The sequence below is a fragment of the Odocoileus virginianus genome, chromosome 15, assembly GCF_023699985.2.
Source record: "Odocoileus virginianus isolate 20LAN1187 ecotype Illinois chromosome 15, Ovbor_1.2, whole genome shotgun sequence".
NCBI lineage: Eukaryota > Metazoa > Chordata > Mammalia > Artiodactyla > Cervidae > Odocoileus > Odocoileus virginianus.
In genome coordinates this window covers 26884449-26911437 of record NC_069688.1, presented here as the reverse complement: position 1 = coordinate 26911437, position 26989 = coordinate 26884449, and the positions used below count along the sequence as shown (strand labels likewise).

The 26989-nt window shown below is 35.4% G+C and overlaps 1 protein-coding gene across 1 annotated transcript in view; it reads left to right on the top strand.

The window, feature by feature from the left end:
* The window catches only part of LOC110152630 (uncharacterized), a 57919-nt gene that overhangs the window by 19832 nt on the left and 11098 nt on the right, over positions 1-26989 (top strand). Inside the window, exons 5-6 of the mRNA XM_070476875.1 lie at positions 1400-1597; positions 23733-23889. Of these exons, the coding sequence (XP_070332976.1) occupies positions 1400-1597; positions 23733-23777 (243 nt within the window). The 3' untranslated portion in view covers positions 23778-23889. The remainder of the gene's footprint in view (positions 1-1399; positions 1598-23732; positions 23890-26989) is intronic.

Below are 26989 nucleotides of genomic sequence, written 5' to 3'. Positions count from 1 at the left end.
AACCATCAGAGCTTCTGGCATTCTGGCTGCAGCAAGAGGAAGTGTTGCTGTAACGGGTATTATGTTTATTTGTTAAAGAAAATCAATGAAAGTGGCTGTAAAGTAGTTAGTGAGACGTGGGTTTGGGACTCGCGGTGAATCGTGACTCCGGCAGGCTGAGCGAGCAGCTCTTCTTCTTGCCAGAGAAGTCCCCGCGTCGCCCCGAGCCGGGCGCTGGCGGCGCGGCACCTGGTCCCAGCTCGCGGGTGCTGCCCCGCGGTGCTCGCGCCACCGCCCGAGTCCCTGCAACTCTCAGTCCTTTCTGCCTCAGTCCTGGCGATAGCTTTCTCTGGTTGACAGAGGGGGCCTTCCCACGCCCTCCCGCCGCTGCACACACCTTTTTCCGCCTGCTCTCTTACTGACTCTAGTAGTGCCTTTACGCTACAGGTCTGAACTTATGCACTTCTTTTTCCTTCTCCTGGCATCTCTCTCTTCTGCATCTCTTCGTCCCTCCGGTGAATCGCCGAATATTTCCTGCCTCCCCCGCCCCTCCCCCGTTTCTCTCTCCTGCCGTTTTAATTTAGCACCCGGGTCTTCTTACCCTCGCACTCCTATCCTCTCCTCCAGACATTCCAGAGAGTTCTCATCACGCCAGAATGTACTCTCTTTCTTTCTCCTCCTCCTTCTCCCCTTGGGTTGGAGAGCCGCGGGGGGAGGGGGGGGAGCAGGGGGGAGCGGGGAAGATTGCGAGTTCAACTCCCAGGGGTTTTATTCTATTCTTTTAACAGCTTTACTTTCCCTTTTCTTCTTTGCGTAACCTTCACCTACCTCCTAATTTATAACAGAAGCGGGTTCTTTCCCTTTCATTTCCTAGTTTACAGTTCCCGTCTGGGGTTGTGCGTCGCACACGCAACCCTCTGCATCCCACCTCTCACGCCAGCATCGTTCCCGCACCCCCCATCCCCCGGGCTACTATCTTCTTTCACTTGGTTGCCGTCTAATTGCACTTTCTCTTCTCAGGATTAAGTTAGTTATCCTGATTTAAAGTTCTCCGGATAGCACCTCTTTATTTGTCAAATGACTTCATTTCGCAAACTGAAGGGTGGGGGTTGAAGGGGGCAGTGTATCACCCACGTAAGTCCCTTTTAACACCCCAGTCCCACCACTACCCGCCCGGGTCATGTCTTGTGTGAATGATAACGAATTGCGGACGATTTTCCCTCTCAACGCGTGCCGATTACTTAGGAGTTATTCCTGAGCGCGTCTCAAACCCCTCACTTGCATCCTCTGGCTTCGAGTGGTCATCCTTCCAACCTCCCCGCCCCCCACCCCCACCCCTTCCGTCCCCGGCAGCCCTGGCTGCGGGCGGAGCGCAGTCTAAAGACCTCGTCCTCTCACTTCTTGTTTCTTGCTGCTGCAGCTGCCGCTGAAATTCGCTGTGGCCGCTGCCTCTTCCCGCTTTAATCCCAGACCTCCAGTCATTGGGCAGCTCCTCAGAGGCAAGAAGTCAACACCATGGCAACCCGACAAGCCTATCAAATCACCGGCTGGTGTGACAGCGGCAACACTGCAGGCAGGAGTGGGTTGGGCAGAAGAGCAGAGTGGCCGCCACGCTCAGGTACACGGTCTGGGAGTGGACCGCAGCTGTCAGCCTCCGGGGTCTGGCTACACAGATGTGCACCACCCAATTCATACCCCTACCCTTAGGTCTAGAAGAAGAGGAGGGAAAGGAGGGGGCGGGGGAAGGGATGCCTTAAGATTGGAAGAGCTTCGCAAGAGAGTTTCAAGCTAAAAGTAATCAGAGCCCTAGATGTTTTAAACTAAAGATGCCTTGTGTCCCCGTGTTCCCTGAAACCCAATCACAGTAGCCTCAGAATCAAATTTAAAGGGTTTGCACAAAGGTATGGGGTTTTTCTTCACCAGTTCTATCACTTGCTTGGACAAAATTAATGAAACATTCTGGAGTTCCAAAAGGATATAGGAAACTGTGACCTTTTTAAACTTTTACTGTCTGCAAAGTGTTGGATTCTGCAAAAACTCAACGTCACTTTCAGCTATGCTGATTGCCTTGGAAATGACCTGCACTTCACCTGAAACTGCCCTTTGCCTGTTCTTTCCTAAAATGTGGGCTGTGTGTAATGTATGTTCTAGATCTCAGTTCTCTAGAGAAGAAGCAGAGCCTTAACTGGGAAATTTGAGCTCTTCTCTTGGGCCTACCCAGTCTTTGTAATTTCCTCATTTTCCTTAAGACACTCCCAAGTAGGCAGACAGAATAAGATGGGACTTTTGCTAATATTTTAGAACGACTTGTTAATTAACATGAGATAGATTGAAAATACATTTTTCTTTTTTTGATTTTAAAAGCACAGAGTGTTTTTGAGAAACACAGCATACTTTTTCTCCATTGTAATTCCACAGTGAAACCTTTAACAAATATTTGTATGGTATGTTATCAGTAACCATATAAGCCCCTCTATCACTGCCCTCAGCATTGATTTCAAAGTTTCAGAACACGCCTTTGTCTGTTTAAGTTGGATAGGACAGAAAGAGAAATCCATTTCATAATGAAGTTCCTGTGCAATATTGAGGAAATCTTGTATGAATTCTAAAATCTACCCTTAAATCCACCTCACATAAACACAATTCACTAAATAAACAGCTTTCATATTGATCTAACATCTAAACTTTTTTAGGCTGTAAAGTGTATAAGTATTTAAATTATCCTTGGCATGCATAAAATCCTAGAGGACTGGAAAGGTTTCTTAAAACAGCAATTGTAATATTAAGCAAAGTAGGACAGAACCAATTTTTGTGGCTCTAGAAAGAAATTGAATGAAATCCTGAACTTCATTTCCTTGCTTTCTCTATATTTCATTGTTGATGGATCCTAATATTAAAACAGTACATTTTCAGCATATAATTTATTACAGACTCAAAATGGGTATAATAACTGACTGGAGAAACAGGTCATGATATGCTAGAGAAAACTTTTGGACATAATATGATTTCCCCTGCAGTGAAACTCTAATAGCATTCTGGTAACATTTTCTTATTCTGTGCAGTTGTTCAATGAAGAACCATCAAGCACAGAGAACTGAAATTTGGTTATAGTTTAAATAGTTAACTCAGTGCCAAGTTATTGATATCCTTTAATATTTTTGCTAATTCACATTGCATTTGATAGGTACTGAGTGTTTACAGTGGGAAATGTATAAAGAAACATAATTCCATGGTTTTAAATGAAAATGCATATATTTAATCTGTTATCTTCCAGGAACAAACTTGTAAATTTAAAATGTTCTCAAAGAGAAGTTCAACGAAATGTGCAAAAACCTTTCAATACATTTTTAGCTTCAGTATGAATAAATTGGTCCAGAAAATATAACACTTAAAAATTTGTTATTTCACTTAATGAAATAACATACTTACTTAGTGGACAACTTTATTTATTTATTTTTTTGGCAACTTTAAAAACCTTAGGTTCTATAAGACTATTTGTATTTGAACATGTGTATGCTAGTCAAAGACATGGACAGATACTGTCATTCACATGTTTATTTGTAATATTTCTAATTTTTAAATTAAAATAAGGTGAAGTTCATAAATTAATACATTTAAATGAAAACAAATATCTAAATATTCTATTAGTTCCTTTGCATTTCCTAGAAATGGTAATTTTTTTTCTTTATTATATTTTCCTCTGCCACATATAAATTATTTACAATTAAACAATTTTTTGCATATACTGGAGAGATATTTATTTTGTCATCATAAATGAATTTAGTGTCTACCCTCAAACATACCCTCAGACTATTTAGCATATGACCATCTGTTTAAATATAGATTTATGTACATGCCACACACATGTTGCTAGTCAGCTCTATATTCAAATCTTTACAATTAAAACTATTTTCTGTACATTTAGTGTTTTCACTGTGGATGCTGTTGGAAAGGGAGAATTTGTCTTTTTAGCTAATGAATAAAGTGGTGGAATTAAATGTAGTTTAAGTGCTAAATTAAAAACAAAAGTCAATGCAAGGCTGCCTTGCTCGTTTTCAGCAGAATGGATACCATCTCCATAGAGTTCATTCTTGACCTTACCTGAGTAAGTACTTTAACTTAAACTATGAGATGCACCTAGAGGGGTAAAACATTGAGCTTAATGGGAAGACAGTTAATAACCTTTTTTCATCCTCATGCACTATCAATCATGGCTGTCACCAGTATGCTGAATCAAAGCAAAAGTGTTCTTCACAGATGACTGATTAGAAACGCAAAATCACAAGATCCATCTTCATGGTCACTTTTATTATAGTCATTTTTAAACTGACAGCAACCTGCTCAGTTTCAGCACACTGGGCATCACAAATAGTGTCACTCAGTGAAGCTAAGCGTGAGAAGAGGTTGGTTGGATTATACTTAAAAATAATTAGGCCCTCAACCTTTTATGGAGCCAAGAAAAAGGTTTTTCTCCCTCCATTCCCTTATATTCTCCCCCACCTCTATAACTTGCTTTGATTCCACTGTATCATGAGTTTAATCATCTTGAAAGGAGGTGATCAGGGTATATATAGTTTTATCCTCCTTAATTATCTAGGAATTAGGAAATGGACACGTCCACTTGAGAATTACAGACAAATTTTTGTCTACTTCTTTTTATCAACTTTAGGACAAAAATCATTGCTACCCTTCTAGTTAAAGTGGGTTCTTTTTATATAGAAACGTGTTGTAAGACTAAAAGCCTGAGGAATCTACGTAGTCAGGTACTAGTGAATGACACCTGCTATGAGGGGGCTCTTCTCTGTTGAAGGCATTTACTTGCATCACCTGGATGCTATAGCGTTGGAATTACTTGGATTATAACTATCTGAATTCATAATATTAAAGTGGCCAAGATAGTAACCATTAGGTGACTATGTAAATTCTCCTTTATCCTGCCAAATTATTTTCTTTTGGCCCTAAAATATTGAAACAATGACAAATTTGAAAAACCAACAAGTAGATATACATAAAACTCCTTAAACTAGGAGGTTTAAAATAGTTATAGCTGAATCAAATGATAAGAAACTTTCTCTTTCCTTGAAGTCTTGATCTTTATGCTACAAAGATGACCCTTTCAGGTTTATTTCATGCTATTTTTATACATTCCATTAGACTATCTTATAATATTATAGGATATTAGTGATACAAACATATATATGTGAAAATTGTAATAGAAATATTTCAAAATATGATGTGATTCTCATGCCCATCTTATGAGCTCTTCATTTTCTGTTTCAGGAAAGAAAACCCAATTGAATTTAAATTTTAATTTAGTAATTTTAACCAAAATGCCCTATTTGAAATTTCTATACAGTTATCTTTTCCCTTCATCTTAAATATTCATTTCCTTGTCAGCAGCCACACACACACACACATACAGAAAAAGAGAGAGAGATGAAAAATTATCAATGAGGTTTTTGTATATAGTATAATGCCTTTATACTCATTTTCAAACATGTTAACATTCTACTTTAACAACTCTTTGTAAAGCTACCAATTCTTTTCCTCTGTTTCTACAAACATACCTACACCCCTTTATTGCTTTATTTTAGATTATGAGAATGCTTTCCTTCTCTACACAAAATACATCAATTGACAAGATATATATATATATATATGTAAAATGATATCTCTGTATTTACACAGATGGCAATAGATGCACAAATGTACTTTCTGTGTACAAGGCTAATATTAATTTCCTTAAATACTGTACATTGTTAATACATATTTTTCTATGAAATTAAGAGATTATGAAATATCTCATTTAGCTATTTAGTTTGATTTTACATTCTTAGGTAAATGAAGTTATCTTAGCATTTGAATAGATACATGTGTTAGTTGATATTTTAACATATTTACAGTTTATAAAAATTATTGACAATACTTACCAATATGTTGTTAACTATGTAAAATTGTTTAAACAAAATGATTATATATTTTAACAGCTACATAATTTCATACATGACAATGTAATAATCACTTTAGTGGCTACATTTCCAGTTTACTTTAATGATAAAAACAATTTCTCCTGGAAAAATGTGTGTGTGTAAATGTGTGTGTGTGTTTGTGTGCTTAGTTTGGATAAATTTATACTTTTGGAGAGAGGAGTATCCCATAGGATGCAATATTATTTTTTTGAGTTAATTTTCAGTATAAAATATTCTTTGTGACTAGGTTATACTAGTAAGAATATTTATGGAAAAATATTATTTGTGACAAAGTTATACTTTGAAATAAATGGACTAAATATAGCACTTATAGCTACTAAAAATAATTCAGTGAAATGACATGCATGATTTTTGCCATCATTTTGGTAAACTATACAGGTGGTCACTATAGATCTTAAACATTTATCTTTAGTGTGATTTATAAGAATTTTAGATCTGGAATCATGTTTTCCTCACTACATGGGTCTTAACAGACAGAAATCAAAATAGTTTTCCTTTATATTTTTGAAATTTAATCCAAACTACTTAAAAATTAACTTCTTTTGAAAGTTATTATGGATAATCATTGAGAATTTTGTTTTAACATAATTTGAAAACAGTATTCACTTACGTTTAAAGCATTATAGTTAATTTAGAAAGGTTTTTATTTTTTTAATCAGCATCTTTATTTACTTGAAATGTTTGTCTGACTATTTTGTTGCTATTTGTTTAAAAACATGTCAATTTGTGCATATTGTGCTTACGTTTGTGTCATTGAGAATGTTCTTGTGTTTAAGTGAATACATAAAATATACAATTTTATTTAATATTAGAATATCATGATATACAGACTAGCATGAATCTCATAATTTAGTTTGTAGAGATACATTTAATACATAAATACATATTCATCAAAGAATATTTTAAACTAAAGAAAGACTAATGATGTTTGTACATTTCATTTGGAACTGAAATTTATATTTGTGTATTGCATGTAATACAGGATGCCTACATACTTATGTATAATTACACCTAAATACTCTCAAATTTAGATTATTGACTTCTTTAATTTGTAAAACGCTGTCACATAAATATTACAATTATCTTGCCACACTTGTATTTATGCAGCCTGAATATGCAGTTATGGCATCTTTCTTTTTCCTGGGGTATGATTTCCCCCTGATACTGGAATTGTTCTTTGCTGAATCTTTGTGATGAAAAAGCAAAGCTGTTATATGAGTGTCAGTTTGCAATAAATGTGTGAGAAGATGTACAGTCAGGATAGACTGACCATCTTTTTGTGTGTCTTCTCTACCTGGGTTTTAGGGCTCCAGTTCCCTACCAGTGATATTTAAAGAGAAAATAAATGAAAGCGAAGGTCATACAAAAATCACCTTTAACATTTTACAGTGAAAATGGGAAAATTTAGAAATATTTACCATAATTTGTTATATGATTTTCTTTCCCATATTAATTTTCAAAATACTATTATTATAACTAACTCATTTAAAATTGTCATTCTGTTCAACTCTTTCCTTACATAAAAGATATTCAGCCCTTTAAAATCTCTAAAACTGAAATTATTGTTTTCTCTACCGTTTGTATTCTCCAAAGCTTCCTGCCACTCCGCTGAAGTAAAGCTTTAGGATGCATTTGATAACAGGAGAGCTAAAGGATGCGTTTGATAACAAATAGACTGTTTTGATCAGCCTGTTCTATTCTTACCTTGAACTTCAATTTACAAAGAAGTATGCAAATAGATTTAATGACAATTTTTCAGAACACACCCCACAATGTTAGTGATGTTTTCAAGTAAAAATTTAGGATACTATGATACAAATATCCCTTTTTTTGATAGCTAAAACCTTTATATGTAAACCTTCACTTATGTATTACACAAGCACTAAAGAATTTTAATGTATTGCAGTTCATTTTGCAATATTTGCACAAACATTCAGAGTAGTATTATGTTGCTTAGTTATTTCATTATATTATATTTCACATTTAGATTTTCATTTGAATTTTCCCGTTTTCAACATTTGGATATCATCTCATTAGCTATCATAAACCAGTAGTTTAAGGAGGGGTAATTCTGAAATGTAAACACCCCTTCTAGAATTTTACAGCATTGCCATGGCAGCGTTACTTTCCCCCAAACATTTCCCTGTTATGATTATAAGAAAAGATCAGATGCTGTAGCAATTTTTTTCATATGTGATCTTTCTTTCGAATTATTTTCAAAGTCAACCGTCCTTAGACCTTATTTTCATCTCCACAAAGCATTTAGTTTTGCTTCTTTGTAAAATATTTCTTCATAACATATCTTAGTTTAATTCACTTTTAGCAAAAGAAACACCCAAGCTCAATCTGGAGACCTCTTTCCAATATAATTTAGCTGGACCTTTTCTTAGTAAGGTTTTTCTGGTTTTCATTTTCACTTCATATTCTCAAATAAAAGATCCTTTGTTGTCTACCATTTGATTGGACTTAATGAAAAACACTCCATTTTAACTTAACAGTATTTCCTTTTGAATTTATTATATTTAAGAACACTGTCAAAAATCAAACATTTAATCTCAGGTTTTTATATTTCAAAATATATTACTATCACATGGCCCGGTGAGGTGATGTAAAACATATACTGAAAAGATTTCAAAAAGAAAAGCAAAAGTGAAAAAAAAAAAAGAAAACCCCGTCTTCATTTTAATATGAAACTAAATACTATGGCTAATGTGGAGATTGGGTGCAGCAGCTGACTGTAAAGTCGAACATGTGACAGGGTGCCAACAGCGGAATTGTGCAGTATTGACTAAATGAGGTTCACTGATTTGTATTGAGGCTAATATCTTCTTTAAACAATTCCGTGTAAATTGTGCGTATAAAGTCATTGGAAGCTATTTCTCAGGACAGCCTCGCTGGCTAGCTACCTGCTGGAGTGAGGAAGATAATCAATAGGAAGAAATAGAGCCGAGCATGAGCCTGGGAAGCTTCAGAGCAGTTAATGCTGATAAAAGTAGATGATGTCAATATTTGGGAATAGCACAACTCTAGGATAATAGACAAAAGAGAAGTGCATATGTTGTAGGGTGTTCCAACAGGGGCAAAATTAAAAGCCTAAGTGGCAGATGATGCCCAGGGCTGCAAAAGACATTATTTATTACAGGTATTGCTAAATTTCTCTTGAAATCCAAACAGAGGGAGACATTCTATAAAAAAGATACCTAACTTTTCTCAGAAGCTAAGATACCCCTTTTCTATTTCAATGGTCAGTAGGTTTCTGCTCCTGATTAGTCTTGGATAAAGTGTCCTCCAAACATTTGGCAGAGATATATTTTTACATATGTAATACTACATTTCTCAGTAATAGTATTTTTTTGATTCTCTAAGTTGCTCCCAAGATATAGCAAATAAAATAACTTATAAAAGATAAAAATGAAAATAGGCTGTCAATCAAAGTGTGATACCAAAGAAATAAATAAAACCTAATAGCTTTTGCATACATTTCTGATTATAGCAGATACCTTCTTTTTTAAAGGTAGTAGACTTATTGGAAGTGAGGTAATGGTATATTTTTACTAATTTAATACTGAAAATCAGTTTTCCTCTTGCTGTCAGGTGATGAAATTTTGTTCTTCTGTGCTGATCTTTCTGCTGATGTATTATGACATAGTCTGTCAACATGAACAGATATGTGAAAGGAGATTGGGTGACTGAGACATACAACCTGCATAGAACTCTTCTTGAATTTTAAGCATGTTATCATGTTTGGGTACAAGAAGTAAGATTGTGCTTGCTTTAAGATGCTGTATTTTTTATATAGTTTAAGCCCAAGCAAAACAGGTGGACTGTGTGACAAGGCTTTCAACCTCAGTGAGTGAGCTCAATCCAAAACACATATTTCAGAATACCTTTTAAAAATCCCTTTCACGTAATAAGTTGATTCCTTTCAGAAAAACAAAAGACCATTTGCAAAATATAACTTTCTTGACAAAGAGGAGAAATCCATTCATGCACATGTGATTATCAAACATAGCTATTTTCTCCTAAATTAAACAATTCCACAACTGTTCCATGCTTTTATTGTCACAGATGTTTTTATTGTTTGGTGTTAGATATGTATCAAGTACATGATTCTGAAGTTAGGTGAAATAGCTAAGCTTTGATAGTTTTCATTTAACATCAAAAAACAAGAAATGCTACTAGAAAAGTAAATGTATTTATCTGGGACCTAATATATTAAATATTATTTTTACCCCGAAATACAGAAATACATAAATTTTACCCCTGTAATTCATTTTATGCTTTTATTTTAGGAATAACTATTTATTTTGAAAATAATTTTTATTTTTATTTTGCTAAATCATACATTGGAGTTACTGTTTCAATGAAAATGATTTTATACTCCAAATATATAATCTTTGTAAGCTTTCCCACAAATACAATTTGCTTTAAAAATTGCTAGCATGTTGTCATACATCCTCTCTTTTCATCTTAAATACAGAGAAATAAAACATCTTTGGTCATTCTTGAATTCTAAAGAAGGCTTCATTTCAAATAAAGTATGAATTTTGATTTAGACACACAGGAAAAAAAATCTTTTAAGATCTATACTTCAACTAATTTGTTAATCTTGTGCCACTTTTAGCATTTGTCACACATATAGACCAGGAAATTGGCTCCATCTCATTCTAGCTCTGTATTGAATTAAAAACCTCCACTGCAAAGAAGAGCATGATGTGGGGAAAGAATAAATTTAGTTCTTTCTTTAGTAATGCACATATATTTCCATACATTTCACATCCTAAGGGAGCCTATGAATGCATTCAATAAATACAAAACTATAAACTGTAATTCCAGAAAGGGAAAGGTTTAAACATTTTTTTCTGACTTTAATATACCATTTTAAGTTTGAAAACTGAAAATTAAATCATTTCATTTTTTTATTTTACTTTTTTTTTTAGTAGACACCTTCAGTATTAGAAATAAATCTAAAATAATGGATCTTAGTTGTCCCTTCCTCTTGGTTAATATTACCAGTTTTAGATCAAAGCAAATTGAACATCAGCAGTGACAAACTAAGAAAAATGTTTTATACCAATTGAGTCTCTGTTTGCATTCAATCCACCAAAGTCCACGCTGGCTAATTTAGTAGACATTGTATGCAAACCATTTATGTACAGACATTAAAAAGGAGTGTCCATTCCTATTTCGTGTTGCTAGACTGACAGAAAAAAGGTAGTTTTCCATAGAGTATGATAATAATGGATAGATTTGAAGCACGACGGGTACATTTCTAGGAAGACTTTGTTAAAAATGAAACATGCACCACAGGTGAGGGAGATTACGAACTCTGATATAGACTCGCCGAAGGTGTAGTTTACTCTGCTCAAGTATTTGAATCTGTGACTGTGGTCTGAGGAGACAGTGCAGTGTGGTAGATTTATGATGGTCTCACGGAAACAGAGCTAGCAAAGATTATGGCATACTTGTTTAGAAAAACGGTGAACTGAAGGTTCCTGATTTATACTGACATATATCTCGATGAAACCAAGGTTTGCAAATTGCCTTGAGAAGTCATCTTTTTTTAAGTGCTTGATAGGTCCCGAAATGTACATATCTATTTTAAAACATCATCAAGAATGCTGATACAGTATTTGTAAGAATTTTCTCTTAGATCTTGAGGTTAAAAAATATTTTCATTTATCTATTTCTTAAATACCTTCAAAGTTGATATCCAGTAAAAATCATGTCAGTTAAAGAAATACACTCCAGAATAGTTAAAAACTAAAAAGGCCAGGATTATGAAGAATTCTGAAAAATTTCACAGTATGCCTGCTTAGTTAAGAGATTCAGAATCTTTAAGGATTTTGTTTTCTCACATTTACGTTTTTATTCAAGGATAAAGAAATAGCCTGAAAAGAAAGGGCTTGAATTGGTCCACTTCAAATCCATCACTCCCTGACTCCTTCCTGTTTTAAGTGTTTAATCAACGTGGCTTGAAGAATGTGACTGTTTCTCTCTTATTTTGTGAGGCCAGGGAAGGTACTCCCTGGCTAAATTCAGGACTGAAATTGTGAGCTTATATGCTCATCGATTTTTTTTTTTTTGGTATGGGAAGTCTTATCTGTGTGTGATTAGAAATGACAGAATGCATGACACAAAGTTGTAATCATTCTGCTATGCATTTACAATTCCTGAGAATGTTATTCCTTCCTTGCCACCCCTTTTTATTTTTATAATAGTCCACAATGTTACTATTTATATTTAGGAGAAGCACAAATTCTTTTCTCAGATCCCATGATACCAATTTAGATGCTCCTACTTAATCTGAGAAATTAATATTTGGGAAAAGACAAGAGGGTTGTGCGATTAAATAACACAGCTTTGAAATCTTTGAAATCACAGACCCTTTAAAATCCTCATTCTATTGGTGCCATTATCCTTGTATTTTACAGCTTTAGGAGTTTGGATGCTTAATGCTGGTATTGTGTGAAGTGGGTGTTTCTGGAAGTCACACTTATGAATTATTGTGTGCCCCAACTGCTTCCAGGCATAAAATTTCTCTAACAGACAGCAGCTGACAGACTGGGAGAATCTGGCTCCAAGTGTCAGATAACGTCTAACTGTAATGTAAGTTTTGAACATATCTTTTGGGTCTCCTTTCTTAGGGATTTAGTAAAAATGAATGAAATATATAGGAAGCCTAGCCTCTTTAGCATAGCTCAGCATCTCAGGATACCAATTTTTTTATGGTTAAAAAAAAACACATAACATGAGATGTACCCTCTTATCAAATTTTTTAAGTGTCCAGTATTCAACTGTAGGCGCAATATTTTACAGCCAATTTCTAGATTTTTTTAATCTTGCATAACTGAAACTTTTTACCCAACTCCTCATGTCCATGTTCCTGAAGCCTCTGCAACCATTTAATTCTGTTTTTATTAATTGGACCATGTAGATCTCTCACCTAAGTGGAATCATGCGATATTCATCTTTGTGTGACCACCTTACTTCACCTAGCATGATGTCCACAAAAGGCATCAGAATACCTTTTTGGGGTTAGCCTTATTCTCTCTTTGGAAGATCACAGACAACTGGCTCAGCTGGAATGTTCCACATGGAATAGAACAGCACGCTTGCTAGGGGACAGTGGTGGTGGGGGGGGTTCAGAATGGAAAGACTGAGGAATTCTTATAGCAAACATAGGTACAGTGAGACTCGTGGCCACCATTTTCGTCATTGCTGACAGTTGGGAAGCTACGTGAATCTCTATTGAGTGTGCAGTGTATAATAAGGACTTCACTTACATTGTCACTTTGATCCACTCAGGTCCTCACTGAGGTAGACATAGTTATTATCCCCACTTCGTAGATGAAAGAAATTGGGACAGACGGTTGAAGTCACTTGGCCAAGCTGATGGAGCACAAAAGTAGTAGAGATGAGGTTCAGTGTCCCCCTGGAACCCTGTCATGATGCTTCTCTAGAAGTCCCTTAGTAAAAACTGCTCTTTTTCTTTTTCTTTTTTTAATCAAACTGAGTAAGAATATAGTCTGTATCACTGGAGGAGAAACAGCTCTTCTTTCTTTTCTTTCTCCTCGCTAAGAAATAAGGAAAAAGCATCCTTTGCCAAAGTCTACTGACTTTGTCTGACTATTTTGTTCTGAAGCAGGGTAAACACATCAGAGTTAGATATACATCCCAGGATACAGAAAACAGACTGTTCAATGTCGCAGCTTTAATCTCTGAGGCTTCTCCAGTGATCCGGTATCCAGATCCCAGCCGTGCTCAGTGGTATGAATTTACTGATGGGTTTGTAGAAGATGTACACATTTAGTAAAATCCAAGTATTCCATGTAAAAAGGATCTGGTTTGAATTACATGTTTCTGCGACATTATCAGGAGATGATGTTCTGCTGTCCACGACTGTATTCTCTTGATTGTGGTTGTTGCATTTACATTCTATTATATAAGATCAAGTATAAATCTATGGTTCAGTGGGAGAATTTATTAGCTTTTACTCCTTAGATAGACAGGATTTTGTGCTTAACTTTCTATGCTGTCATCAGTGGTTGCTTTTATTAGTTCTGCTGCATTCGTTTTTGTTCAAAAAGACATTCGCTAAAAATTACTTGTTTTCTTTACTCGTAAGAATTGCAGCTGGTGTGAAAATCGGCGATACCCATTACAGGTGTATACTCTGCTGAAGCAATATGAATAGTTTACTTCCTTAAAAATTGTAGTGTTTATATGTACAGAGAATGCTTTGCCAATAATAGGTGCTCAGTAAGTGTTAAACAAGAAAATGCATATTTGCTTTGATCAAAATTTGATTTAAAAGGACTGATCTCAACATTGGTTATTCAGATTTGTTACATTAAAGAGTACTTTGTTTTTCTACCCTTCGGCTGCCATGAAGATGGGGATCTAAGCAAATACAGTGTTCTAGCACCTCTAATGATGGAAACAGAAAATGCCAGAAGTTCACAATTATTATTCAGCAAACAATAGAGCAAAGTACGTTAGAGTGGAAACATTGGAGTCAGTGAAAAGAGAGTTAGAACTCTAGCTCTAGTTAATATGGTGTTGTCATCCTAGACCAGTTATTAATCTCTTCAGACCAAGTTTGCCTTTTCTATAAAGTGGGTATTATAATAACAGGGAGGGATCCCTTAAGAAATGGCTTTTAAATATCCTGTGGAATAGCACAGAGTCTGACATTGTGTAAGTACTCAGTAAACTTTATGTGTGGCTATTAATTTGTAGGACGTTTTGATGGCTTTAAGTATATATAGATTTTCTATTTGAAAAGTTCTATTTTTAGTATGTCATACTAAGGAGTAATCTTTCAAATCAAAAACTGTTTTCTTTCGAGGATTCTCTTAAGAATCAAAGCAGAGTCCAAATCAAGAGAAAAATCTTTAAAAACAGAGATGTAATTCAGAATATTATGATTCTGTAAACTTGTTGACTTCAAAACACGAAACTTGAATAATTTGGTTCCATATGTGATAGAAATAACCTATAAACAAAATTTTCAATTAACTACATTTTTCTTTCATAGTTGACATCAGATTCAGATTTTTGAACTGGGATGTGGCTACAATGGTGAATGAGATACTGTATATTTAAAAATCTTGTAGCTCTATGGTATATTTAATGACAAAAATTATGAGGTAAGACCATTCAGTTAAATATTAATTCCATGAGACTAATTTAAGAGCATAAAGTTAGAATGTGATGTATATTGTGGGCTACCAAGAATGCCATGTTTTTTCCAATGTTCTGAAGCTGTATATCTGTCACTATTGTGTATGTATGCATGTATGTGCGTGCCTATGTGTTCATGAACTAAGAAAACAAAATTTTTAAAAATTATTGTTTTATTTCAGCTTTCATTGCCTTGTTTGTAGGAAAAGAAATAACGTTTTCTTCTCTCACCCTTATGTGAAGAATCTATTTCCCTGAAGGGAAATTACATGTATACATAAATGGGCAGACAAGGCTTATGTAACACAGTCCTGTAAACTGTGAAGGTGTTATAAATAGCAAAATATCTTCAGCAGAAGTAGTGATATTTATGATAAGTTTTCCACGTTCCTTCATTTTTAAGTTTTCTGCTTTTTTTCAAAGTCTGCTAGGCAGTGCCATACATAATTTTTTTTTTTTGGAGAAAGAATGGTAACGCTCTCTCCCTTTCTCACTGACAGGAATAACAAATATCCCATCTCTCTCTTTTCCTTTGACTTCGGCGACTTGTGCCCTCGTGTGTGACCAGAAGGCGCCCTTTCTGTTGACAGTTACAAGCAAAGTGGAGATGCTTTGTCGGACTGTATGCACTGTCCAAATAAACCAGGATGTTCAGAACGATTTGGGCAGCAAAAGTGTAGCTTCATGAAGTGCAGCATAGCCATCTTGCTGGACACTTAGACAAAACAGACAAAAGGACAGAGATGGAGCATTCCTAAATGTTCAACCATATTTCATTCATAGATGCAGTGAATTAGATGGCTTAGGATTTTTCTAACTGCTAGAGACAAAAACATTTCTTGTATTAGATTGCTGGAATTAAGTCAAATTTTCAGAGTCTAGAAGCTGTGTTTGGTAAATGTTCTCTTTCCAAGAAAGATATTAGGCATTATTTTCCATTCTGTGCTGTGCTATGCTTAGTCACTCAGTCGTGTCTGACTCTTTGCGATCTCATGGACCTGCCAGGCACCTCTGTCCATGGAGCTTCTCCAGTCAAGTATACTGGAGTGGATTGCTATGGCCTCCCCCAGGGGGTCTTCCCAACCCAGGGATTGAACCCAGGTCTCTCGCAGTGTAGGAGGATTCTTTACCATCTGAGCCACCAAGGAAGTCCACATTTTCCATTCTAATTTGGTATTAATGTTAAAAGCTTATCTGAATGCCATCTGTTATCACAGGTATCATCAGATGGAAATCTTGTTCTTGAACTTAACTCTTATATTCTGTAAGCCAGGACAAGTGGGAACCAAATAGTAATACATCTATAAGGCTGACTTCCTCCCCAGATGGTCTCTCTGTAAATGTAACCTCATGATAGAATGAAGGTAGTATATTTTCCGAATCTTTTGCCAATCATTTGTTCTTAACCAAAAAGCCCAAGATTAAGAGAATCTGCCTGCAATGCAGGAGATGCTAGAGATATGGGTGTTCAATCCCTGGGTCAGGAAGATCCCCTGGAGCAGGAAATGGCAACCCACTCCAGTATTCTTGCCTGGAGAATCCCATGGACAGAGGAGCCTGGTGGACTATAGTCCATAAAGTCTCAAAGAATTAGACATGACTGGGAGACTGACCACATACACATACACAAACTAAAAAGCGCAGGATTAAAGAATGCCTAAATGCCAATAAGAGAAAGGAAAATTAACTAGAAGAAAAAGAGATAAAGAATGTGGGCAAAGCTTTGTTACTCTCCTTAGTCTTTTCATTAGCAATTTACTCAACCATATAACTAATATATCTTGGGTGCTCACAATGTGCTTGAAGAAGAGGCACTGTAAAACTAGAGATACAGAGCATGAACAAGACTGGAATTTCTACCTATTAAATAGGAGTGAGATGAACATTTAATTCTGGACCAATGTAATGTAGCAGGCAAAGTTTCTTAGCAGGGCTAAACTCAGCATTGCAAGTAGATAGACATTGCATCAGAAGCATATTTCCATCCTATTGTAGAATTGTTATTACTTTAATGGCTAGATGTATTCTAACTCTTCATATTATTAGAGTTTCGATGGATTCTGAACTTTTGCTGTTGTAGACAGCATTGTTGTTTTGAATCCTGAAGGTTGCCTCAATGTCCTATGATAAAGACATAAGGAAATAAGACTTGGCCTGGAGGTATATGGGATGGAAGTATTAGGGCTTCCCTGCTAGCTCAGTTGGTAAAGAATCTGCCTGCAATTCAGGAGACCCTGGTTTGATTCCTGGGTTGGGAAGACCCCTGGAGAAGGGAAAGGCTACTCACTCTTGTATCCTGGCCTGGGGAATTTGCAAAGAGTAGGACTCTTTGCAAAGAGTAAGGCTTCCCTGGTAGCTCAGGTGCTAAAGCATCTGCCTGCAATGAGGGAGACCTGGGTTCAATCCTTGGGTCAGGAAGATCCCCTGGAGAAGGAAATACCAAAATCACTCCACTTACTGTTTTTCATGGAAGTACAGTAGAGGATTATGCAATATTAAAATGATTCTGGCCGAGTCTTTAATAATTCTAAAATGAAAAAGCAAAGCAAAAACAATTACATGTACACATGGATATATTAAGAGCTCAACTTTGTGTATGTATGAAACTATCAAGGAAATGTTATCAAATGATTATTATGGTTAATTTTGTATGTGGGGTAATAGGTAATTACTAATGCTTTTTCCTTTTTTTCTTTGCTTTTTTAAAGTTTTTCTCTAAAGACTATGTATTTTTTTAGAATCAGAGAACACCCATATGCTTAAAGTTTCAAGTGATTTATTTTCAGTTAAAAGTAAATAATTTAAAGTTTTGAAAGGTATATCTAGTTTTTTTCTGGTTGATTTTTATCTACTTAAAAAGGCACCAAGAATATGAGTAATACCAACATTAAGTCAAAATAAAATTTTAAAAAATCCCCTGCTTTAATAAGTAAAAACATCTCACTGCTATTTTAGTTTGAATTTCTTTGGTTAGACTAGATCATGATTACTTTGCTCTAGTTTTTAATTTTTAAAATATATTTGCTTTTGTCTGAATTGCATACAATATCCTTTGTCTATATTTCTTATTTTTTCCCTTTATAAGAAAGTTTTACATTATATTAACATTTGCTACAAATATTCCCTGTTCTCTGCATTAAAAAAATTTTAAATTGTTACTCTTCAGCAGTTTTAAATGGTCAAATTTGTTAATATAGTCCATTGTGATTTTATTTATAATATCACATTAAAAAATTTTGGCCTTCCAGAGTTTTATAAATATTAAATTATGTTTGGTAGTTTTATAATTGCTTGGCTAATTTCCTGTAGTTTTTAGCTGAATATTTTAAGTTAGTATTTATAGAATATTGTTTGTTGTATTGGCCTACATTTTTTTCTGAATGCTGATAAATGATCCCAACACCCCTATTTACATATTTAATGACACTTCCTATAATTATATATGTATATATTTATATTCACAAACATAAATATATAGATATATCTTCATATATATTCATATGTGTACATGAACATGTATGTTAGTATTAATTAATTTTTTTTGTTTGTACATTGTATAGAAGTTTGTACACCTATCTCAAATGGAATTGTATTTTAATTAGTCTTATTTTAATCTTTTTAACATTTAAAAAAAGTATCTTAAACCTTGCTTTAATCTTGATGAATTGTAATAATTTATGTTTGTATATACTTACTCCCTTTTTCATACATTTTAAAATATTCTTGCCTCTTTTCTAGATTAATCTTGCTATCAATTTCTGTCATGTTCTAAGAAAAAGATCTATTTGAGGTTATTTAAGATAGAGAATTCTATTAAATGTACAAATTAATTTAGAAAATTAAATAACAAATAATTACAAACAATAGTTTATCTGAACTCAATTGAATTTTCTGACTCCTTCTGACATGAGAGACTAATAATTCCTACAGAAGCATGAATGGAAGCACAATCTTCAAACTTCTGTTATCTTTGCCTTTTTCCTTAAAAGTTTCTAGGAAGCAGTTGTCCTCTACAAATAGAACAAAATTTTTCTTCTTTGTGTTGTTAATGGTTACCAATCAATGTTCCACAGCTCATGGGAGTACTTCCTGAAAACATTAAAATACTTAACCAATTAAAGATTACTTAGATTAACAAACATCTTGAGGAGAAAACATTAAAGTCCTTATCTCATGAACAATTATGACATAGATTTTCTAACACCTAAAATTTCAAAATAAGGGTTTTGATAAAAAAAAAGGAACAGTAATTCCGATCACAGGTCAGTTGTGGGAAAAAAACAGGTCTAATTTGTGTCGTAAGTTTAGAAGTTTGACTCTCAGAGGAAAGCAGAGTGCCTGTGGAGAGAGGTCTGGGGAGGGTTGTCAGCACGTGTCATATTTCTGTTGCAATTTTGTAGGAACACAAGTGTTTGTAGGATAGGTGCTTATATTTGAGACATGATACTAGTTCATGCCTGATTTCCAGGTGTTTTTTTTTTAATTCCAGTTAAGATCTCTGCTATTCACTGGCCTATATTTTAGGTCCAACCCACCTTTTGAGACCATCTTATCAGATCCATAGTTATTAGCATCTTTCCCCTTATCTTTCATTATGCCACCCATATACTTTGCACCAAGTTGCATATACTATATGAAGAAAGTGAAAGTGTTAGTCGCTCAGTCATGTCCGACTCTTTCGACCCCATGGACTGTAGCCCACCAGGCTCCTCTGTCCATGGAATTCTCCAGGCAAGAATACTGGAGTAGGTTGCCATTCCCTTCTCTAGGGGTCTTCCCCACCCAGAGATGGAATCCAGGTCTTCTCCCTTGCAGACAGATTTCTTCACCGTCTAAGCCATTTTAATTACTCTCCCAAACAAATCTAAAGAGTATGTATTATTCTGGATTGTCACCTAATTTTTACTAGTACTATTTTTTCCCCCATATCCCTAAGAACTTGCAGTTTTGTTGAGCATAGACCACTTCCCAGTTGACCCCTACAGCGCCATGGAACTCTAGAATCTGCATTCCCTTATTAGATTCCACCTGCTGGCATTGCCAACTGACCGAGTCACTGAGCAGTGAATAAACTGGCTGTTTTCTCCATGGTCAACACCTAGATCTAAGTCTCTTAACCACCATCCCTACCCCCCGCCCTGCCCCTGATCTGTTAATAGTCTGCTATCTTATCTTGTGTTGTCTGTCTATCCATTTGCCATCCTTTTTATTTAATGTGTTGTCAGTTCAGTTCAGTTCAGTTCAGTTGCTCAGTCGTGTCCGACTCTTTGCAACCCCATGAACCACAGCATGCCAGGCCTCCCCGTCCATCACCAACTCCCGGAGTTTACTCAAACTCATGTCCATCGAGTTGGTGATGCCATCCAGCCATCTCATCCTCTGTCGTCCCCTTCTCTTCCTGCCCCCAAACCCTCCCAGCATCAGGGTCTTTTCCAATGAGTCAACTCTTCGCATGAGGTGGCTAAAGTATTGGAGTTTCAGCTTCAGCATCAGTCCTTCCAATGAACACCCAGGACTGATCTCCTTTAGGATGGATTGGATGGATCTCCTTGCAGTCCAAGGGACTCTCAAGAATCCTCTCCAACACCACAGTTCAAAAGCATCAATTCTTTGGCACTCAGCTTTCTTCACAGTCCAACTCTCACATCCACACATGACCACTGGAAAAACCATAGCCTTGACTAGACGGACCTTTGTTGACAAAGTAATGTCTCTGCTTTTAAATATGCTATCCAAGTTGGTCATAACTTTCCTTCCAAGGAGTAAGCGTCTTTTAATTTCATGGCTGCAATCACCATCTGCAGTGATTTTGGAGCCCCCCAAAATAAAGTCTGACACTGTTTCCACTGTTTCCCCATCTATTTCCCATGAAGTGATGGGACCAGATGCCATGATCTTAGTTTTCTGAATGTTGAGCTTTACGCCAACTTTTACACTCTCCTCCTTCACTTTCATCAAGAGGCTTTTTAGTGCCTCTTCACTTTCTGCCATAAGGGTGGTGTCATCAGGAGAGGCAAAAATAATTCTAATTTTAATGCTTTCAGAACCCATACGGAGGCAGTCCTTAGATTCAGGGTTGATAGTAATAGTGAAAAATTTGACCCTTTACTAATGCTCAGTAGTTATTCTTGGCCAAAATGACTATTAGTCAGGCACACACAGGTTGTTTCTGTATGCCTATGAACTTAGCTGGATACAGTTTCAATCCATTACAGTGGTCTGAAGGCCCTCAGTGGATAAGCCCTGGTGGATGTTACCAAGGGCACACCATTAAGGAGGGAAGAGAAGAAAACGGAACAGCAGGGGAAAGAATCCTAGACTTTGAGTAAGAGACTATGATTTAATTTTGGGCTATCTTATGTATTAGTTGAGTTCATGGAAAGTTTATTAAACATTCTGAGTCTTTATTTCTTTATGTATAAAATATGGGTTATGTTATCAACATAAGGTTCAACAAAACAGTATATAGAAAAGACTGAATTCTGGCACACAGTTGGAGATTTGATCTATCAAAAAATAAGATAGCACACTCAATGAGACAATTGATGAGTCTGACTGAAGAATTTGTTTAGAAATGAACAGGACTAACAGAAACTGAAGAGCAGGGAGCTCTTACTTAGCCCAAAAAGAGCAAGGAGAGCCAGGAGTTATTGGAATGTGGAAAAAGAGTTCTACCCACAGAAGAAGGCTAGCTGCAAAGGATGTCTGGCTTGAGTAAATAAGCAGCAACTTCATGCTTATAGTAAAACTGGTTAAATTAAGTGGTCTTTTTACCTTTAACAAATGTAGCTCTTTTGATGCAAATTAACTCTGGTGTCAAATTTAGAGATTAACTGAGTAAATATTTCTAGAGAGTTATCAGGAAAAATGATTAGCAGGAAGTACAACTACCAGAAAAAAAATGGGCGGTAGACAGTGGGAGAACCGAAATATACTTTGAACCAAGGAAAGGACCTGAGAGAGAGAGAGTTTCTGTCCTTCTGATTAACAAAAGGTAACCTGAATAATTTTTACTGTGATATTTATTGTTGATGGAATTTTTAAAAGTTAAAGTGTTAGTCGCTCAGTTTTGTCTGACTTGTTGCGATCCTGTAGACTGTAGCCCTCCAGGCTTCTCTGTCCATGGAATTCTCCAGGGAGGAATACTAGAGTGGGTAGCCATTCCCTTCTCCAGGGGATCTTCCCGACCCAGGGATCGAAACTGGATCTCCTGCATTGCAGGTAGATACATCATCTGAGCCATCAAATTATGAGGCATTTTGACTTATCCTCAAGTCTCATCCTCACCATGTGGGTTTAAATGTTTCAATTGGATTGAGTCAACTGAAGCTCATATGAGTATTTCCTAATAGAAGAGGTGGCAGATCCAGAGATCCACGTGGATGTGTTGTAAGTTGTATAAAGTTCTGTGCAGATTTCAACATTACTGTATATACACGAAGAGAAATAAAAAAACAAAAACATATAATCCAATGGTACAACTCCTACAATTAGTTTGGAATACTTACCCCTACCTAAGAGTAAATAGGATCATACTGGACTGATTTTACTGATTGTTTTAACACGGAGTAACTGATCAATATCAGAAGAGGCCCTGTTTTTCTTGCCTTCAGACTTTTTCCTATTTTACTCATTTAAATTAACCCCAGTGTTGTGCTGTCACTCCAGTGCATGGAGTGGGGATGGTTTATTTGTCCTGAGAAAGAAAATAAGTGGTCACTGATGCTACTTGATAGCATCTCTGTGTGGATGGTGGGGATAACGATCTGACAGATGGATGTGAACAAGTGTTCCTTAATTGTCCGTCCAGGTGGTACTCTCTGAATGGTCCCAGATTTTGTGTTTTTGATCACCTAAACCATGTAAATTGAAAATGTCACAAGAGAGGAATTGGACAGCAGTCAGTTGTTAATATGCTGACTCCACAGTTTCAATATCTATCCATACTTGAAAAGAGGAAAGAAGGAGAATAGAGAAACAGAGATTTCTTATAAGCTAATGAGAGTAACAGGGCTTCCCTGGTGGCTCAGTGGTCATGAATCTGCCTGCCAGTGCAGGAGATAAGGGTTCGGTCCCTGGGTCAGGAAGATCCCCTGGAGAAGGAAATGGCAACCCACTCCAGTATCTTTGCCTATAAGATGACATGGACAGGGGGCCTGGCAGGCTGTGGTCCATGGGGTCACAAAAGAGTTGGATATGATTTATTGACTAAACAACAGTTGAAAGTAACAAGAACTGAATCTTGGACAAGGAGCTGAATAGGTAGTAGCAACTGAGTGACAGCTGTCCCACCAACCAAAATGGGACAACTGCAATGAAAGGAAGAGAAAGAGCACAAAAGAAACATTAGTATAATAAGTACATCAACCTTTAAGGTGGTGGTGGAAATGCATGGGTTCTAAATATAATCTAAATAATGGATCAACATTTGAAAGGTTTTTCTTGAGATTGAAGGTTTGTATTTAATTTCTACTCTTTACCTGTTTGTTGTAATAAGACAATATTTACATTCTACTTTTAAAAAAAAAGCCAAATGTAGTTACTGTTTTGTCTTATGCTGTTTGACTTTATTCACAGCGAAAAATGATAACATCATTTTTATGTGACTCATATGCAAAATGAAATACGTTCATCTATGAGGTCAGCTGATGGGAAATAAAATCAGATATTTTACTTCTAACTCCATCAAGCAAAAGAAAAATCAGTTGTGATTCCAAGAAGAGATGAACTCTTGGTAAGGAAATATTTGTTTTACAATTTTCAGAAAGAATTATCAAATAACATACTGTAAAAAAGTCGAATGCCTAAGCATATTCTTTGTTTGTTTGTTTTAAACGAAACCATAAATGGTACATGAGGGAACACAGTAACATTTGAGGAAGAGGCAATTGCATGAATATTTAAATTTCTTCCCGTATTCCTGTGTTCATAAAAAATAAAATTCAGGTGTCATGGAAAAATACTTCTCATCCTTTGAACTTTACATTAGTAAGCTGTCAACTCCTTGAAGACAAGAAACATAGTTTAGCTTATGCTTTCGTGTGTTTTTTTTTTAACTTACTTGATCATGTTGGTTTTAAATTCATATATAGATGGAGCCTTGGATCCTTTGTTGTTTATTTTAATTTCTAGATTTAAATTCTGTAATCTAAAAGTATGTGACAACTTATAATGGTCTTTTAAAAATAAATTTCAATTTTCCAGGTACAAGCATATTTTTTGAAAAGATGGCATTGGATCTGTATAAGTTTAACTGCCACAATTGTTTGGTCAAATATTTGATTTGGGGATTCGTCAGTGAGATGAAGTCAGCCACAAGAACTTTATATGAAAACTGATTTCGTAGAAAGATGCTGCTTCCATTTGCTTCTTCTAGTCAATGGAAGGGTGAAATCTTGTCTTTCAAGCACTGGGAGGCAAGATGAAAATATCAGTGCTGCTCTCTGACATGTTAAATGGTTGCATGTTAGATATTGTAGATATAGCCTCTTTATATGTCCTTATAGGAAGGTTTCCTTTGGATGGCAAGTCTGAAAATTCAACATCATTGCATATAAGGTTAAAAAAGGTAAACCACACAGTGAGATTTAGAATTTCTACATTTAATGATTTGGATGGATAATTGAAATCATTAACATAGAAGTTCTTTACATTTTCTTTGGGCTCAGAGGTTTTTGTAAACTGGTTTTCAAGAAAGAGGTAAGACCTGAAGAAGGAAAAATACAATATATTGTTTAGCATGCATGTTTGACACTCAAGTTTATTGATAGGTTCTGCCTTTTATAAGATGAATACTATGACAAATGACAGAGAAGAGATTGTGCGTCACTATCTCTGTTCTATCTATGTACTGCCAGTGGGCAAAGATTTCTCATTTCATACATCATTTACAACTTCCTACAGTAATTTTACACAGTTCATATCCTTGGTACAAGGCATAGCAATTATCTATACATATATATGCATGCAGGCATACTGAATATGAAAACCATGTGGTTCTAAAAAGAGTTCCAAAGTTCACACACTCCAACAAAGAAAGTTGCTAAGAGCCTGTAAGTTGTTCAATTAAAAAACTTTTCTATTTTAACTTATGCCCCAGTATTTACCTCTGGAACAGATTGGTTCAGGTCTTCTTTTAAAGTACTGTTTGTAAGAGTGAAATATTTTCAGTTTTCCTAATTGCTTTTGTATTCCAAAAGTTAAAAATCATATTTTTTTTCTAACTACGTTTGGTCTTTTACCTCTAAGTAGAATGAGAAAAACAAAATATTGTGTTTTGAAATAGGTAAAAAAATCCCCCCAAATGTACAGGTTTTCAGTTTTAAATGTGAATAAACATAAAAGTTTGACAGTGTTTGGTTATTTTAGACTTTCTAAAATTATTTTAAGTTATCATAGTTCTACTGTTTAATACAGAACATGTAACTTTTAGAGAGATTGTGAATTGCTAAATTGGTACATAATTTATAATATTCATAAGTAATTCTGAGCATCTATCATACATTGTCAATAATCTGTAATCAGTTTTTATTTTTCAATTTCTAATTTTTTTCAAATTTCATTGTGCTTCGTATTCTGGCTTTCATTGTATGTGTTTAGAACAATGAATGGTAATTAGATAGCTCTTTTCAAAAGCACAGAAAGCAATGCTTCAGATTCAGCAAATATAGTGAATCCCACTATTTATCAGTGAATGAAAAAGTCCATCTTTTTTCAAAAATTATTCATTATATTGACACGATATTCCTATTCCTCCACAACCATGATTTCTTAAGATACTTTTTTTCTTTTGGGAAATTGTTACTTAAGATTCTCTTGTATTAACATTTCCTGGTATTCAGTATGCATCTGAAAGCATAAATCTGTATATAGAAGTTAAGGTTTCAATATTTAGGTCCTTGTACTCTAAGAGAAGACAGGAGCACATAACTGGTATATTCTACTTTTATGACTGTTTCAGTTACTAATTTTGATAAGTATATATGAAATTAGAGGTCGTTGCTCATGGCAACCCACTATAGTAGTCTTGCCTAAAAAGTCCCATGGACAGAGGAGCCTAGCGAGCTACAGTCCATGGGGTTGCAACGAGTCAGACATGACTTAGTGACTGAGTGTACACACACACACACACACACACACACACACACATGTTCTCATTCATTAGTTTTGGGAGAAGAAATTTCCAGTGCTCTTCTGTCCCTCATCACTTTTGGTCTCTCTCTGAACTTCAATAACTTTATCTACAAAATGATGCAAACTGGGTGATTTTAAATTTACTTAATATAGGTGAGATTCTTTTTTATTTTTATTAGCCATGTTATATGTCTGAAAGCAAAATAACCTGAAAAATTTAAGTGTACAAAATGAAGGCTTTTTAAGTTCAGGATAGTTTTAATTGGCCACTGTATTTAACTTCATTTGCTATAATCCTAGTAATGTTATGGTCAAATAGTAACTGTGGAAATGGTGCCATTTTACCTTAGTTTTACAGATAGTCACATTAAATGGCTGATTCTTGTTGATGTTTGACAAAAAACAACAAAATTCTGTAAAGCAATTATCTGTCAATTAAAAAATAAATAGATTAAAAACTAAGCTAGCATATTTATAAACACTCAAATCTACATATGTGTTTTTCATAGTTGGTTGGTGTTTGAAAACTTATTACTAGGCATTATAGAATGCCTGAATAACTCAGATAAAGTACATGCATTCAAGCATGATTTAGAGTTTTTAAAAAGGAAAACATAGTCACAAGTCACAAGTTCTTTTAAGAACTTAAACACAGAAATGATTGTTAAAAAGCCAACAGATGAAATCTTTACAGCATTGAT